The sequence below is a fragment of the Triticum aestivum genome, chromosome 1D (genome assembly GCF_018294505.1).
Source record: "Triticum aestivum cultivar Chinese Spring chromosome 1D, IWGSC CS RefSeq v2.1, whole genome shotgun sequence".
Classification (NCBI taxonomy): domain Eukaryota; kingdom Viridiplantae; phylum Streptophyta; class Magnoliopsida; order Poales; family Poaceae; genus Triticum; species Triticum aestivum.
The window spans coordinates 480,031,130-480,048,366 of record NC_057796.1 but is presented as its reverse complement, the minus strand read 5'-3'; the positions used below and the strand labels follow the sequence as shown (position 1 = coordinate 480,048,366).

The 17,237-nt window shown below is 48.0% G+C and overlaps 1 protein-coding gene across 1 annotated transcript; it reads left to right on the top strand.

Annotated features, from left to right (window-relative positions):
* Positions 1-9,746: 9,746 nt before the first annotated feature.
* On the top strand, positions 9,747-10,581 carry LOC123177262 (uncharacterized). Its single transcript, XM_044591113.1, has one exon. The coding sequence runs from the start codon at positions 9,844-9,846 to the stop codon at positions 10,426-10,428; it is 585 nt and encodes a 194-aa protein (XP_044447048.1). The 5' UTR covers positions 9,747-9,843; the 3' UTR covers positions 10,429-10,581.
* Positions 10,582-17,237: the final 6,656 nt, after the last annotated feature.

Genomic DNA, 17,237 nt, shown 5'->3' with positions numbered 1-17,237 from the left:
CAATGACCGGTCACGAAATTTCGACCCAGACAGGCGCCCCAAACGGGCCTCAAACGCCTGGGCTGACCGCCACCCCTCATATCCAGCCTAAATATGGGCCGAATATGGGGGCGCCCAGGCGCGTCCGCCACGTCGGACTGATGGCAGGGTCCCATGCGGAATCGCAGGGAAACACGGCGGTCCGAAACTCATCTCCCCCGTCAGACCGTTGTCGCCGCATGGCGCCGCTCCGGCGAGCCGTGTAGTGCATAACTCAACTATTTAAGCCGACCGTAGGCACCGAAACCCTACCCCTCCACATTTTCCTCCGCATGTCCGCTGCCACCGCCACTTTCCACTCCCCATCCACCACCACTAGTAGCCATGCCCCCCACGCTGCCGGATGAGGAGGTCCTATTTCTAACACTGGAGCGCCGGCTGCAGCTACTTGAGCAGATCCGGGCAAGGCGGGAAGCCCAAATCGCCGGGGCTACCTCCTGATGCAGTGGATACGAAGGAGGAGTTGGAGGAGGAGGAAGATGTGGGGGACGCTAGCGACGCGGATCTGCAAGCGGAGCAGCAGACCATCCTTGATTCTCTCCGCTTGGAGTCGGCTGCGGAGGCCAGGCGCCGTCACTGGGCAGGAGATGGAGGCGCAATAGGCCGCGGAGGAGAAGGAGATGCTCGCCTACATGGATGAGGTCGAGCGGGAGGAGGATGAGCAGGAGCCCTCCTACGCGCTCGTCCACCCGGCGCCCGACAACGACATCGCGGACATCTCCGATGACGAAGATTGGCTAGGGTAGTACGTAGGATTCTTTTGCAGGCTTTGTATGGATCTATGGGTTCAAATACGAGAGACTCGGATGCAGAGTGCTTTATTTGATGCGTGACCGTTCACTGTACGTGTACGCGCCCAATCGCGTCCGCGAGCATTTGAGGGATTACTCCTACATGGGTCAATCACAACAGGTGTTTTGTAAAAAAAAATGCATCTTGATGTTCCGTGCAATGCACGGGCATCTTGCTAGTATTGGCTGATAATCGAGTTCGTTTGAGACACAGACTTTACCTCCTATGAATTAATTAAGTGCATGGAGAGAGAAAAATATTGCATGGATTGGGCTACGTTACGTGTTTTGCTCGTCATGATTGGAGAACGAGCGTGAGAGGCGCTGACCATGGGAGAAGCGCCATTCTCGACCAGATCTGCCACTCCTCCGTCGGGGCAGCCCAATAGTGTGTGTGGCAGAGGCAGAGCTTGAGCCGCCGCTACGACCATCCTTCAGCTAAAAAATAATATGACACCCAATTTACTATGAACAAATTCCTTTTTTTTTCTTATGATGAAATTCATCCAATTCAAGCGGTAGCTGGTGCCTACTTTCACCCGAGTCCTGGCTGTCCCCGAACAGCAGATAGCCAAAGCAGCAATACAAGCGTACCACCACAATTCAAATTGCACAATGTTTTACGTTTACAGAGGATGTGGATGATTTATATTTTCTGAAGATGAAGGCATGGCAACGTTGTGCTCTGCTCCCCCTGCCGGGCGACCGGCGGCCGCCTCGAGCAGTCCAGCACTATTCTACAATTAAGCGGCGACCGGCCTTGGTACGTGCCCGTAGTTTTCCAGCGTGGCGGAGACGGAAACATGGCGTGTTGCAACATGACGATGGCGTGTGTTGCACCAGGATAGTCTACTGGTTTCCGTGTGTTGCACCATGCGCAACCCACGGTGCAGCCGCGCATGCGTGTGCACTCATGTGCAGAGCAGGGAGAGCTCGAGCTGGCCATGGTGGCCGGCCGAAGCGGACGATGCCGTGTGTGTGACTGTGTGGGGAAACAGCTGGTGACCGTGGCATGGTGCTCTGGCTGGTGCACGGTGTTCTCCTTCCAGCGCCAGCCCTCTGCACGCATAACGTTCGAACGAAATACCATAAAGGAGAACGGTATATAATAGAATAGTATTAACTCTGACGTGTGTGCCCCACATCTGACTTAACGGCCATCGCAAATCCTGATATAAGTATCTAGGGAAAACATGAACGTTCTCAGAGTTTAGCGACTCTCGGCCGTTGGATCGTTTACTTGATGCTTTCTCGGCCGTCAGATCTCGCCCTCGGATGGCCGTAGCCGTCGGATGAAGAGGTGACACTGCTACAATGAATAGTACGCCCTCCAGCGTGCCACCGCCTGTAATTTCCATGTCCCGCCGAGGGCATTTTAGTCATTTCACCTGGTTGAGAAAAGATCTGATAGCGCAGGCAGGGGTGAGACCGTGGAGCCCGAACATCGGGTCGTTCCCCTCCCCTCCAGCCCGCTCTCCTCTCTTCGTCCCGCCCCGCCTCTCTCTCCCTCCCGTGCCCGCCTCCCTGCCCCGCCGCCGCCGCCGCTCTCTCTCCCTCCCGTGCCCACCTCCCTGCCCCGCCGCCGCCGCTCGCTCGGGCACCCATCCACGACCTCGCGCCGCCCCTCTCCTCTTCCTCCCGCCTCACCTCTCTCTCTCCTTCCAAACCCTGGACCGCCTCCCTGCCCTGTCGCCGTCGGATTGTCTCCTTCTCCACCCCTCTCGCTGACGAGGAGCTGGCGCTCGGGGAGGACGAGGAGATGGCCGCCTCCTGGGAGCAGCAGGAGGAGGAGGGGCATGCGGCGCCGGCGACTAAGAAGGCCAGGAACGTGGCCACCGGCGACAAGGAGCCCGAGTTCCTCGGCGAGCCGTCCCCGCTCAGGTACAGCTCGCCACTCCCCTCTGCTCTCTGGTGCAATGTCCAGATTTGTGAGCGTAGCAAACACTGGAGCCAATGGATGTATAGTGTGGCCATGTTCTGACCAAGCTCAAGGAAGCACGTCCAAATTGGTTCTCTACATGGTGAGGTTAGATTAATTGAGATTAGCTTCTTCTAAAAATCTGTCCCAATGCAATTAGCAGGCAAGCCTCGAAGAATGAAATTGTGAATGGCATGTATATTAGTGATATGTAGACTGGAGTGTGTAACTTACTAACTTGCATGACGTATATCAGGATTTTGCTTTGTTTGCTTAAATAAATTTTGTCCATTTATATGCAGCCGACCAAGAAGGCCAGGAACGTGGTCCCTTCCATCCATCCTCCTTCTCACGGCCGTTCCTCCTGGCCGGGATGATTTCATGGTCGTGTTGCAGTTGGTTCCAGTTCTGACCGCACGCCTCGCATCCGCCGTCTGTCGTCAACCGTTTGCTCGGTTGCCGCCATGGAAAAGTTAATTCTTCCTTCCTTTTTTTGTCCTTCCAGTTTTCCTGCTGATGTGCACCTATACATGAGCAATTGATTTTCTCTAAAAAATACATGATATTGTTCCATTCGCTTTCTCTAATTGATGTGGTTGAGCAATTGATTTTCTCTAAAAATACATGATGTTCTTCCATTCGCTTTCTGGTCTGATCCTAAATATCATGTGTATCAAACTAATCATTGATACTGCAACTGAAGCTAGCTCTTATGGAGAAGAGAATTACTACACTGCTGTCTGCATGCGTGTGAAGCTCTTATGGAGATAATTACTTACATACCAAAACCATATATGAGTCCGCTGTTTATTATTGTTCACCAGAAATGATGATAAATTTGGTAATTAACTGGTGTCTATTAAGTGTTAACTTTATCGAAAAAATATTGTGTGTTCCGGGCCTATGAGTCTTTGTTTTGTTTATTTTCCAGAGCACACAGTAAATAAAACAGAGCACAAAGCAGTAGCCTTTGGAGCAGGTTACAGTTTCTATTTGGAATTAAAGGATTTGGAGCAGGCTACATCTGTGATGACACAGATTGGTTATGCATAATCTCTTAGTAATGAAACTCTTTCCTTGCCTGTACCTAATCTTGTATGTTCAACTCTTTTTCCCTTTGAGTGGATTTCTATATGGAATACCATCTATTTCTAATGAATTTTTATGTTGCTTGCTGCCTTTTTTAATTAGATAGATCCAATAATTATACCAATGAATAGATCTTTTTTGTGACTGATATATGATTCAATGATATAAATGCTATATATTTTGTATCCGATATGCAAGGTTACCTGAATATCCTCGCATAATTTTTTTTGAAGGAAGAGTGAACGCAGTCCTGAATGCAGTCAATAGGCGCACTCCATTTAGAACAATGGAAACATCATTAAATTAACTTGGTTGACAGATGGTTCAAGCTGCTCGTCGTCTAATGGAAAGCTTGGCCTAATCAAAATATCTGGGAGGTAGCTATGGTAGTCTCATTGTAATTTCTACTCTACCATCAAGGTTCTCCATGATGATTGAGATGATCGTGACTACTTTACAAGCTTTTGGAAGCTGTGACAGAAGGCATGGAAACCATGGTAAGTCAAAGCATATAAACCTCAAAATTATGCAGCTGATCATATCATATTGCCACTGGAATGAAATTGTCTATTCTAAAGTGTTCTACACTCAAGCTATCATCTGCACTTCATTTATTTTAATCATTCCTCACCAGAACTACTTTATTAGTAGTGAAAGGCATCACGTAATTTATTCATCGCCAAAAAATATTATCATGCTCCCAATTTAGCTGGCAATTGGTGCACATGTCTGCCAGGACTAAGGGAATCAAGAAACAATCCTTCAGCTACTAATTATGGTCGTTTTTTATAACAGCTTATCTAGCTACCTATTTGTAGTAAAGTTCGGCTACATAATTCTCTTCGTCCATTAGTTAGTCCTTGGTCCTCCTGGCTACTGTTGAATGATTGTTATTTTTTTAGCTCACCTTCGTATGCTCCTATTGCTCAAGCGTGAGTTTTGTCCCACAAGGTTAATGCCACTTCCAATTTTTTTATATATTTCTATTTTACTTGCAGCCATTGTCCTGCTTACTCCACAGTTGTAGAAAAATTTCCTCCGTTCCAAGTTCTGAATACGCGTTAATCCATCATCTATTTTTGACCCTGTAGATGAATTTATTCCCAGATGTTTATGCAGGGAAGGAGGAGGCATACCATTGATAGTTTGAATCAAACCAGTAGAGGACACCACCGTCGGTTATGGTGTCGAGTGACGGAACTGCAGTGATCTGGCAGTGTGGCTGTTGACCTCCTTAACATCATTCACGTTCGTCGCTCTGAACCCACTCAGCAGACAAGTAAATCTTTATCCTTAAATTCCCTGTATAATTCTGTATCCTTAAATTACCCGCACTATTGTCATGGCTGTTGAATACATCATGTAACCCCACATAAATGGTTAGGAACCAGATAGATTTGATTTATCTTCAATACCCTCTCCAAAATGCATGTGTTGTTTATGCTTATTCTGATCATACACTGCTCTGTATCTGTTGGTTGTAACTTTCTTAGAGCATCTCTAGCAGACCCCGCAAAAGCGGTCAAACCCTTAAAAATCCGCGTTTTTAGTTTCGTGGTGTCAAAAAACGTCCCGAATAGACCCCGCAAAAGCGGTCAAACCCGTAAATTTTTTGCAGGCCCCTGAAAATCCATCCCCACGACCCTTTATTCTGTAGATTTGGAGGCAAAATATAAGAGGGACTGCAAACCGGTCAACACTACGCACAAGGAAATTCCGCCGTGCGCACACGGGCTCCGGTGATCTTCCGCCACGGAACTCGTCGGAATCTCGCCGGAAACTTGCCGTTTACCGCTGCAGCAGTGTCGGCTTGCAGAGTAGATCGCTAGAGCAGTGGCTGGAGACTCGAGCAGCTACGCGGCCAGGAACGAGCTAGCTAGCAAGCTCCTGATCCATCCGGCCACAAACGAGCTAGCTAGCTAGCTAGCTAGCAAGGTCCTCGATCCATCCGGCCACAAACAAGCTAGCTAGCTAGCCCCCGGATCCATCCGGCAACGGAGGAGTTGGCTCCTGGATCGATTCGGCGACTACCATGGACGACGGGAGCTGACTATGAACACAGGCGAGAGGAAGAAGAAGACACGGGAAAGAATATATGCGAATATTCTTTTTTACGGGTTCGTTATGCGGGGTCTACATCTGCGGCCGTCCGCGCCGGCCCGCAAAGCTGTTTTTTTGGAACTGCAAACGCGTTTTGCAGGCCGGCGGGATGCGGGGTCTGCTAGAGATGCTCTTACAGATGTGAGCTTCACATCATACCCTGTTGTATAATCTACTTCGATTAAATGTTGCGGTGTAAGCGTGATTCCATTTTCCATGATCCTTTACTTCTGCAGATTGTTATTGTGAATTGGTGATTGTCCTGAAAATATCATACTATCTCTATTGTTAATCTCACAGGCCTCTCACGTGCCTACTTCTGAGTATGTTGTTTGAGTGAACTTCTATTCGAGGGCCTGCCTTCTTTAGTAATGCCTACCTCTTAATATTATGTTGCATTAAAACTACTAGATGCTATCTCAAACTTTTGTTGCTTTGTATGGAAAATAGCCTACTTAGGCAATCTTGGGTTAGCCCTGTATGTGGTTTGCCTACTCAATATTAACCTCATTGTCACTATGTCTGCTTTTGAAACTCTTTAGCACTGGAATATATGCTCTGTTACTATTAATCAGACTGCTTTTGTGCTGAACTTTATGCCATGCTGCACTTACTCAGGCTAAATCCTTCTGCTTTATCACGAGGACAACAATAGTGTTCATGTGAGCTTGAACTGTGGTGAATGCGACTGATGTTTCAACCGCATATGAAGATGAAGTTCTTTTTTGTTTCTCGAGTAATATTATCGTATATAGGCGTGATGCCTCTGCAGAGGCGTTTTGGATCAATACCTTATCTTTATTGTAAATTATGTGTGATCACCACCATGAGACACCTTTGGATGGATTTATTACTCAATAGTTATTGTAAATTATGAACAAATTATGCTGTAGTTCCTGTGTTAGTTATCTGATCTATTAAATATGCCTATGTTATCCTTTAGTAATGCATATGCTACACCGGGATTCCTAATAACTTACCATTATCTGCTTGACCAAAATGATGGGACCGGCACCCTCGCGCCAAGGCGCGATCCCGATCTAGTGTTGCTGACTCTTAGTGCCTTGTGGACCTGACCAGCTGACCGGGCATGTCAAAAATCAAATTAAAATGGTCTCAACTGATCGTCAGTGTTTATTAAGAATCTTAGTAAGAAAAATGGTAGATTTTTGGGCCGAGCAAAAAATGTGGTGGCAATTCTACAAAATGAACTTAAAATGTGATGCTTTTTTGCAATTCACTCAAATGAATTGGTACCTCAATCTGCCTAGTAGGCCGCGACGAAGAGCAAATAAGGAAAAATCATGTAGTGCAAGGAAACCAGTAGGTGGCAATACCTGAATGGCAGATCGATGGCGACTCAAGAAATCCCTAGCTGGCAATCCTTTATTTCTTGTCCTTCAGGTTTTGTAGAGTATGGGTGCCTGTTGTGGGGTTGGTGAGTTTAGTTCGTCATCCCTTGAATTAGATGAATTCCATCATAAGAAAAAAGACGACTCTGGTCATAGTAAATTGGGTGTCATATGATATTTTTTTAGCTGAAGGATGGCCGTAGCGGTGGCTCAAGCTCTGCCTCTGCCACACACACACACTGTTGGGCTGCCCCAACAGAGGAGTGGCGGATCTGGTCGAGAATGGCGCTTCTCCCATGGTCGGCGCCTCTCACGATCGCTCTCCAATCATGACGAGCAAAACACGTGACGTCACCCAGTCCATGCAATATTTTTTCTGTCTCCATCCACTTAATTAATTCATAGGAGGTAAAGTCTACGCGTCTTAAACAAATTCGATTATCAAACAATATGGCTTAACCTGGCAGTCGGATCGGGTTTGGTCGGGTCGACCTCAACAAAACCTATGCCCGAATGCTTATCGGGTCCATCATAGACCCACGACCCTACCCATGGGTAGGAAATCACACACATGCCCAAACCCATCGGGTAACCCGACCTAATCGGGCACCATCGAGCATTTCAACACAAACGATTTTTTTAACAATCTTACTACTTTTTTTTAGCTAAAGGATGGCGACCCATACCCTACCCATTCGGGTCGGGTGCCCACGGGCGAGACCGCCCATGGGTCGGATTGCCGGGTTGAAATATGGCGTTGATGGATAGGAAGGTTTAGCTAAGCTAAATAATTGTCAGCAATTCATTATAAGATTTGTAAATTAGATTATACAAAATTTGGATAACAATATTCTTTAAAAAAAGTTTCAGATCCATTATCAAAGTTCATCGGAAGTACAAAGAATCTCAAACAGAATAGAAGTTGTATCGAGACTTCGAGACCACCCAACAACCACTACCACTGCCAGAATGAGTCATCGACCCACCGCTGTCGTCACTCTCCTATTGAAGCCGGCTTGACCTTGTCGATGAGAACCCGTAAAGTCTTCGTGCACGTGCCCCTAAGGACTAGCGCGTCTGGAGCCGCAGTTGTCGTCGTTGAACCGTTGAATACATCTAAAGCAGCTGACACAAAATATCGCGACACGGCGAGGAAACCTAACCTTACCGCCCCAAGAAGACGGTAGGAATCTACGCCGGAGCTCCTTCGAATACACCCAGATGGACGATCTTGAGGAGGATCAAAGCCCGGAAGACAAACTCAAAGAAGAGGTGCCGCCATCCGTCCAAGGACATGCAAGGACAAAACAAAAACCTAACCTAACCACTAATTAGAGCGGAGGCACCGGAATCCCCCCCCCCCCCCCCCCCCCGTTCACCGGCCGCCGGAGGGACAGGCAGAGGGGAGACGAATCTACATGCTCGTTGGTAAAGTTTGAAGGGAAGTGTTTACCCTAGCCATCAAGGGATAGGGAAGAAAAACCTAATCTCTTCTTCTCCTAAATTTGGATAACAATCTATTGAGCACTTGAAACCAAACTTTCTGCACATGAGATTTGTACTTTGTAGCACCGACCTCTGTAGATAAAATTAGGTGTGGTGCTACGTACCATATTTTTCTATGTGCTACGTGGATCATGCAAAGCGCTCTTATTTTGGCAACTAGTGTCCTTTATCCAAACAAAAAAGAAAAGAGAAGGACGTGGCCCTGGCCTATCCAAAGCAGATTAAGACACCAATAATTGTGGTTTTTTGTTTTTAACCAATAATTATGTTTTTTAACCAATAATTGTGTTTTTGTTTTTAATCAATAATTGTGTTACCATGTATACTTTATATATAAGCACGTAGATTCAGGCGGGGATCCTCTCCCCCGGTGATTGTTTAAAAAAATATAAGCACGTAGCTGTTAGTTGGATGAAATTGTTCTTGCCTCTTTTTTTTATAAATATAATACAGACCGTCACTACACGAATGCAAACTCACCCCTTATGAATACACGGCATTCTTCTGACGGATGCGCATGTCTCATCTTCGTTAAAGTTGAACTCAGCAATACTGTCATTTTTTCCGTAGTACGAGCAAGTATGGCCTAGAGTGACCTATGCCGCACTGCACCAACGGGACGATCGAGCATCATCAGCAAATACTGGAGACAACTCCAATTCCTTCTCCGAGATGTTGAGAACATCAACATCGCAGACACCGAAAACCTGGGGTTGCACTTATCTCCCATATTATTATTTTACTCTAATCATGCAACCTTAAAAAGGAAGAAAAAAAAGTACTCCAATCAGGCAGGTTGGTGCTCCATATCCTTCGCCAACCACGACCACGACCAATAATGAAAGCCACCATCCCTCGTTTCAGACCCAGCCCGACACGCGACGACACAGAAGACAGAGGTCACAGAGCCCTCGCTCCTTCAAATACCTGACATCCCTATCCTATCCAACGACCAAGAGCCAGACGAGAGTGAGTGACAGTATCGTTAGTACCTACCCAGCGACCAAGAGCGAGTGACAGTAAGCTCCACTTGCTACCCACCTGGAAAATGGCCGTCAAGGTCGTCGCCGGGAAGACCACTGCTGCTCAGCCCAAGACCGTGGGGCGGCGGCTGTGGCGCTTGGCGCGCACCGTCGTCTACCTTCTGCGCCGCGGCGTGCTGTCGTCCGGGCGTAAGCTCGCCATGGACCTCCACCGCAGCAGGGACGCCAGCAAGGCCCTCGGCGGCTTCGTCAACTTCCACCGCCGCGCGGCGGCGCGCTCTCGCTCCTCCTCCGTCGCTGCAAAGTGCCTTGACGACGAAGCCGCCGGCTGTTACAACAGCTACGACGCGGCAGACATCGCGAGGGTGTTCGAGATGCTCAACGACAGCGGGCACCTCTTCCACGACGAGGACGGGCTCGCGGCGGCGACACCTTCTTCCGCCGCGTGGGCGTCGCCGGCCTTCGGGCGCAGCGCGGCTACGGGCCAGCTGCGCATCATCGACTCACCGTTCACGGCGGGCGAGCACCAGCAAGTGGACAGGAAAGCCGACGAGTTCATCAGGAGGTTCTACCAGCAACTGCGCGCACAGAAGAGCGTCTCCGCCACGCCGGAAAACTACGGCCACGTCCCAAGGCCGGTCGCCGCTTGATTTTAGAATTAGTGCTGGACTGCTCGAGGCGGCCGCCGGTCGCCCGGCAGGGCGAGCACAACGTTGCCATGTCTTCACCTTCAGAAAACATAAATCATCCACATGACCACATCCTCTGTAAACGACTAAACGTGAAACATTGTGCAATTTCAATTGTGATGGTTACGTGGTTCGCTTGTATTGCTGTGTCGCTTTGGCTATGTGTCGTCCGGGGACTGTCAGGACCCGGGTGAAAGCAGGCTACATCTACAGCTGTGCCGCTGTGGGTGCATAGAAAGAAAGCACGGGAGGAGCCGGAAAATACATGGATGAACCCACTTCAGAAAACACATTTCTAATTGCCAAAATATTCTAAAAAACAGTTCAGGATACAGCTCCACATTGTGTGTGTGCACCGAAAGTTTCGCTGAAAAACAACATTTTCTTTTGGCCCGTGCAAAAAAAGACAAAAAAAGTGTTGTGGAATGCTATTTAAAAGCACTAAAAATTGTTTTTTTTGTGGAGGCAAAAGAAAAGGGCAACTTTTCACAAAATTTTGTGTCGCCGGAGAAGGTAGATGTAAAATTTTGTTTTGAAAAATTCATGTTTTAAAACATGTTTAAAATGGCTTTTTGAAAAGCGGGTTCATATGTACCCGGTTTCAAAGATGTTCAGTTCGGATACAAACTTACTTCGACTACAAACTACTCAGAGATTGTCCCAGTCAATGTCGGAGCTCGATCACCCTTGAGGGACCAGCCTCATCCTCCTCCTCCTCCTTATTCTCCTTCCTCGCCCCCTTCTTCACCGGCTTGTCCCGATGCACCCAGTACTCATACTCCTCCATTGCGAGGTTCATATTTTCTGTCGTAAACCTCGCCATGGTAGCCTCATCCCACCGATGAATGTTGCACTAATCCAAGATGACCTGAGTCTCTGATACGTCTCCAACGTGTCTATAATTTTTTTTATTGTTTCATGCTATTATATTATCAATCTTTAGATACTTTATATGCAATTTTATATCATTTGAACTAACCTATTAACCTAGTGCCTAGTGCCAGTTGTTGTTTTCTACTTATTTTTTTTATTACAGAAAATCTATACCAAACGGAGTCCAAAACGATAAAACTTTTTGACGATTTTTGCTGAAATTTGGAATGGGCTTTAGGCCCATATAGCAATTTCTGAAAAATCTCTAAGGGCCCATGTGGGTTTATTGGCACTAGGTGGAGGTGGGAAGTTTAGTCCCACCCCGGAAGTGGAAAAAGGAGTTGGACCTCTTTATAAGGGATGTTCTTTCACATGTTATTGGGGCTTGAGAATAGAAGAGGCCCTCGCGCACTCCTCCTCCGCCGCCCGCCTCGCCACACCTCGTCACGCTGCGCCGCGCCGCGGGTTGCGGGATTGAGCCGAGCCGAGCTCACACCTACGTTCTCTGAGGACTCGGACGTGGTTCGAGCCCACGTCTCTCCACGCGGCTGCGCCTATATAAGTGTGCGGTGTCTCCTAACCCTAACGACCACGATCAGATCGCATCTGCTCACGCGCACTGCCCACCGTCGTTCCTTTGCTGCTGCTGTCGCCGGTGACTCCATCCCGTCCGCCGTGTACACGGTCGCCGGGAGAGCAGGTCTCCGAAACCCCGTCCCTCCGGTTCCTGTACAGGAGAGGGGCGAATAGGTTTTTGGGAAGCGACTATGCGACTGCTCGCTGTTCGTCTACTTCCTCTACGTCCGCGTCGCCCTCATCATCACCATGTCCACCGACGCCGAACGTGCCGCCGCCGAGAAGCTCGAGGCCGACAAGAAGGCCGCCGAGGACACCGCTGCTGCTGCCACCGCCGCGGCGGCTTCTGCCTGGCCTACTGGAGGGTATAACACGTTTATCCCGCTCCTGTTTATTTTCATATTAGCAGTACTAGCAGTATGTGTAGATTTATCTACTGTTTGCTTAGTACGTGCATGTTTAGATCAGAGTCAGTACATCGTCAACTCAGTCAATGCCATGCTAGTGATTTATTTATGGATTAAATTAGTTGAAAAATTGCCTATTTACTCAGCAATCCAAAAACCTATTATGTGTAGGAAATTTTCGGCAAGTGGCTTTGCCTCTGCACTGAGACCGGATAAGTTTACCGGTACATACTTTAAGCGTTGGCAGACTAAGACCATTTTATGGCTCACGGCTATGAACGTGTTCTGGGTCACCGATGTCTCCACGGGAACTATTGCTCATGAACAGGAGAATGCGTTCAAGGAGGCCACCGTTGTGTTTCTCGGAGCACTTAGCGTGATCGGAGATAAACTGGTCGACGCATATTTACATGTGCATGTCGCCAAGGACTTGTGGGAGGCGCTCGAATCTATGTTCGGGGCCACCGATGCCGGGAGCGAGATGTATATTATAGAGCAGTTCCACGATTACAAGATGGTTGAAAACCGTCCTGTATTGGAGCAGGCTCATGAGATAATATGCATTGTTAAGGAGCTTGAGCTTCTTAAGTGCGAGTTACCGGGCAAGTTTGTCGCGAGCTGCATAATCGCTAAGCTCCCTAATTCCTGGAGGAACTTTGCCACCACTCTGAAACATCAGAGGCGTGAATTCTCTGTAGAGGATGTCATTGGCCATCTGAGTGTTGAGCAGAATTCAAGGGCAAAGGACTCGCACGGAAAAGGGGTCGAAGGAACTTCAGTTGCCAACATGGTTAACCAGAGGAACCATAACTCCCACAAGCCCAAGGGAAAGAACGGTGTCCAACACAATACCGACTTTAAGAAGAAGGGTAAGAAGACCTTCAAGAAGAACAAGAAGGATGAGGGCTGCTTTACTTGTGGTTCGGTTGAACACTGGGCCAACAAGTGCCCTAACAAGTACAAGAAGCCAGGACAGGACTCCAAGTCTGTCAACATGATTGTGGGCAACAACGAGAATGGTGCATCTGGGTACGGTAATTTATTTACTGTTTTTTCAGTGTTTCAGTCCAACGATTGGTGGGTGGACACAGGTGAAGGAAATATGCCCTAGAGGCAATAATAAAGTTATTATTTATTTCCTTATTTCATGATAAATGTTTATTATTCATGCTAGAATTGTATTAACCGGAAACTTAGTACATGTGTGAATACATAGACAAAACAAAGTGTCCCTAGTATGCCTCTACTTGACTAGCTCGTTAATCAAAGATGGTTATGTTTCCTAACCATAGACATGTGTTGTCATTTGATGAACGGGATCACATCGACAAGACCCATTCGTCAGCTTAGCATTATGATCGTTACAGTTTCATTGCTACTGCTTTCTTCATGACTTATACATGTTCCTCAGACTATGAGATTATGCAACTCCCGAATACCGAGGAACACCTTATGTGCTATCAAACATCACAACGTAACTGCGTGATTATAAAGATGCTCTACAGGTGTCTCCGATGGTGTTTGTTGAGTTGGCATAGATCGAGATTAGGATTTGTCACTCCGTGTATCGGAGAGGTATCTCTGGGCCCTCTCGGTAATGCACATCACTATAAGCCTTGCAAGCATTGTGACTAATGAGTTAGTTGCGGGATGATGCATTACGGAACAAGTAAAGAGACTTGCCGGTAACGAGACTGAACTAGGTATGAGGATAGCGACGATCGAATCTCGGGCAAGTAACATACCGATGACAAAGGGAACAACGTATGTTGTTATGCGGTTTGACCGATAAAGATCTTCGTAGAATATGTAGGAGCCAATATGAGCATCCAGGTTTCGCTATTGGTTATTGACCGGAGATGTGTCTCAGTCATGTCTACATAGTTCTCGAACCCGTAGGGTCCGCACGCTTAACGTTCAATGACAATTTATATTATGAGTTATGTGATTTGATGACCGAAGTTTGTTCGGAGTCCCGGATGAGATCGGGGACATGACGAGGAGTCTCGAAATGGTTGAGAGGTAAAGATCGATATATTGAAGGCTATATTCGGACATCGGAAAGGTTCCGAGTGATTCAGGTATTTTTCGGAGTACCGGAGAGTTACGGGAATTCGTCGGGAGAAGTATTGGGCCTTATTGGGCCATACAGGAATAGAGGAGGCGGGCCAAAGGGAAGGAGGCACGCGTCCCCCCATGGGTCCGAATTGGACTAGGGGAAGGGGGCGGCGCCCCCCCTTGCCCTTTCCTACTCCCTCTCTCTGTCCCTCTTTCTTCTCTCCTTCTCCGGAAAGGAAAAGGGGAATCCTACTAGGACTTGGGAGTCCTAGTAGGACTCCCCACACTTGGCACGCCCCTCAAGGGCCGGCCTCCTCCTCCTCCCTCCTTTATATACGTGGGCAGGGGACACCCCAAAGGCACAACAGACAACCTCTTAGCCGTGTGCAGTGCCCCCCTCCACAGTTACACACCTCGGTCATATCGTCGTAGTGCTTAGGCGAAGCCCTGCGCCGGTAACTTCATCATCACCGTCGCCACGCCGTCGTGCTGAGGAACTCTCCCTCGGCCTCAACTGGATCAAGAGTACGAGGGACAACATCGAGCTGAACGTGTGCTGAACACGGAGGTGCCGTACGTTCGGTGCTAGGATCGGTCGGATCGTGAAGACGTACGACTACATCAACTGCGTTGGTAAAACGCTTCCGCTTTCGGTCTACGAGGGTACATGGACACACTCTCCCACTCGTTGCTATGCATCACCTAGATGGATCTTGCGTGTGCGTAGGAATTTTTTGAAATTACTGCGTTCCCCAACAGTGGCATCCGAGCCAGGTCTATGCGTAGATGTTATATGCACGAGTAGAACACAAAGAGTTGTGGACGATGTTGGGGAACGTAGTAATTTCAAAATTTTCCTACGCACACACAGGATCATGGTGATGCATAGCAATGAGAGGGGAGAGTGTGTCCACGTACCCTCGTAGACCGAAAGTTGAAGCGTTAGCAAAACGCGGTTGATGTAGTCGTACGTCTTCACGACCCGACCGATCCAAGTACCGAACGCACGGCACCTCCGAGTTCAGCACACGTTCAACTCGATGACGTCCCGCGAGCTCCGATCCAGCAGAGCTTCGCTGGAGAGTTTCGTCAGCACGACGGCGTGATGACGGTGATGATGTTGCTACCGTTGCAGGGCTTCGCCTATGCACCGCTACGATATGATCGAGGTGGATTATGGTGGAGGGGGGCACCGCACACGGCTGGGAGAGATCAACATATCAACTTGTGTGTCTAGAGGTGCCCCCTGCCCCCGTGTATAAAGGAGCAAGGGGGGAGGCCGGCCGGCCCTCTATGGCGCGCCAGGAGGAGGAGTCCTCCTCCTAGTAGGAGTAGGACTCCCCTCTTTCCTACTCCTACTAGGAGGGGGAAAGGAAGGGGGAGAGGGAGAAGGAAAGGGGGGTGCCGCCCCCCCTCTCCGAGTCCAATTCGGACCAGAGGGGGAGGGGCGCGCGGCGTGCCCTAGGCCAGCCCTCTCCCTCTCCACTAAGGCCCATGAGGCCCATTATTTATCCGGGGGGGGGGGTCCGGTAACCCTCCGGCACTCCGGTTTTCTCCGAAACCACCCGGAACACTTCTGGTGTCCGAATATAGTCGTCCAATATATTGATCTTTACGTCTTGACCATTTCGAGACTCCTCGTCATGTCCGTGATCATATCCGGGACTCCGAACTACCTTCGGTACATCAAAACACAAAAACTCATAATACCGATCGTCACCGAACTTTAAGCGTGCGGACCCTACGGGTTCGAGAACTATGTAGACATGACTGAGACACGTCTCCGGTCAATAACCAATAGCGGAACCTGGATGCTCATATTGGCTACCACATATTCTACGAAGATCTTTATCGGTCAAACCGCATAACAACATACGTTGTTCCCTTTGTCATCGATATGTACTTGCCCGAGATTCGATCGTCGGTAACTCAATACCTAGTTCAATCTCGTTACCGGCAAGTCTCTTTACTCGTGCCGTAATGCATCATCCCGCACTAATCATTAGTCACATTGCTTGCAAGGCTTATAGTGGATGTGCATTACCGAGCGGCCCAGAGATACCTCTCTAAAACATGGAGTGACAAATCCTAATCTCGATCTATGCCAACCAAACAAACACCGATCGAGACACCTGTAGAGCATCTTTATAATCACCCAGTTACGTTGTGACGTTGATAGCAGACTAAGTGTTCCTCCGGTATTCGGGAGTTGCATAATCTCATAGTCATAGGAACATGTATAAGTCATGAAGAAAGCAATAGCAACAACTAAACGATCAAGTGCTAAGCTAACAGAATGGGTCAAGTCAATCACATCATTCTCTAATGGTGTGATCTCATTAATCAAATGACAACTCATGTCTATGGCTAGGATACTTAACCATCTTTGATTCAACGAGCTAGTCAAGTAGAGGCATACTAGTGACACTGCTGTTTGTCTATGTATTCAACATGTACTAAGTTTCCGGTTAATACAATTCTAGCATGAATAATAAACATTTATCATGATATGAGGAAATAAATAATAACTTTATTATTACCTCTAGGGCATATTTCCTTCAGTCTCCCACTTGCACTAGAGTCAATAATCTAGATTACACAGTAATGATTCTAACACCCATGGAGTCTTGGTGCTGGTCATGTTTTGCTCGTGGAAGAGGCTTAGTCAACGGGTCTGCTACATTCAGATCCGTATGTATCTTGCAAATCTCTATGTCTCCCACCTGGACTTGATCCCGGATGGAGTTGAAGCGTCTCTTGATGTGCTTGGTTCTCTTGTGAAATCTGGATTCCTTTGCCAAGGCAATTGCACCAGTATTGTCACAAAAGATTTTCAATGGACCCGATGCACTAGGT

Excerpts from the sequence above, each read along its gene's own strand:
- LOC123177262 (XM_044591113.1), top strand. The coding sequence starts at position 9,844 with ATGGCCGTCAAGGTCGTCGCCGGGAAGACCACTGCTGCTCAGCCCAAG.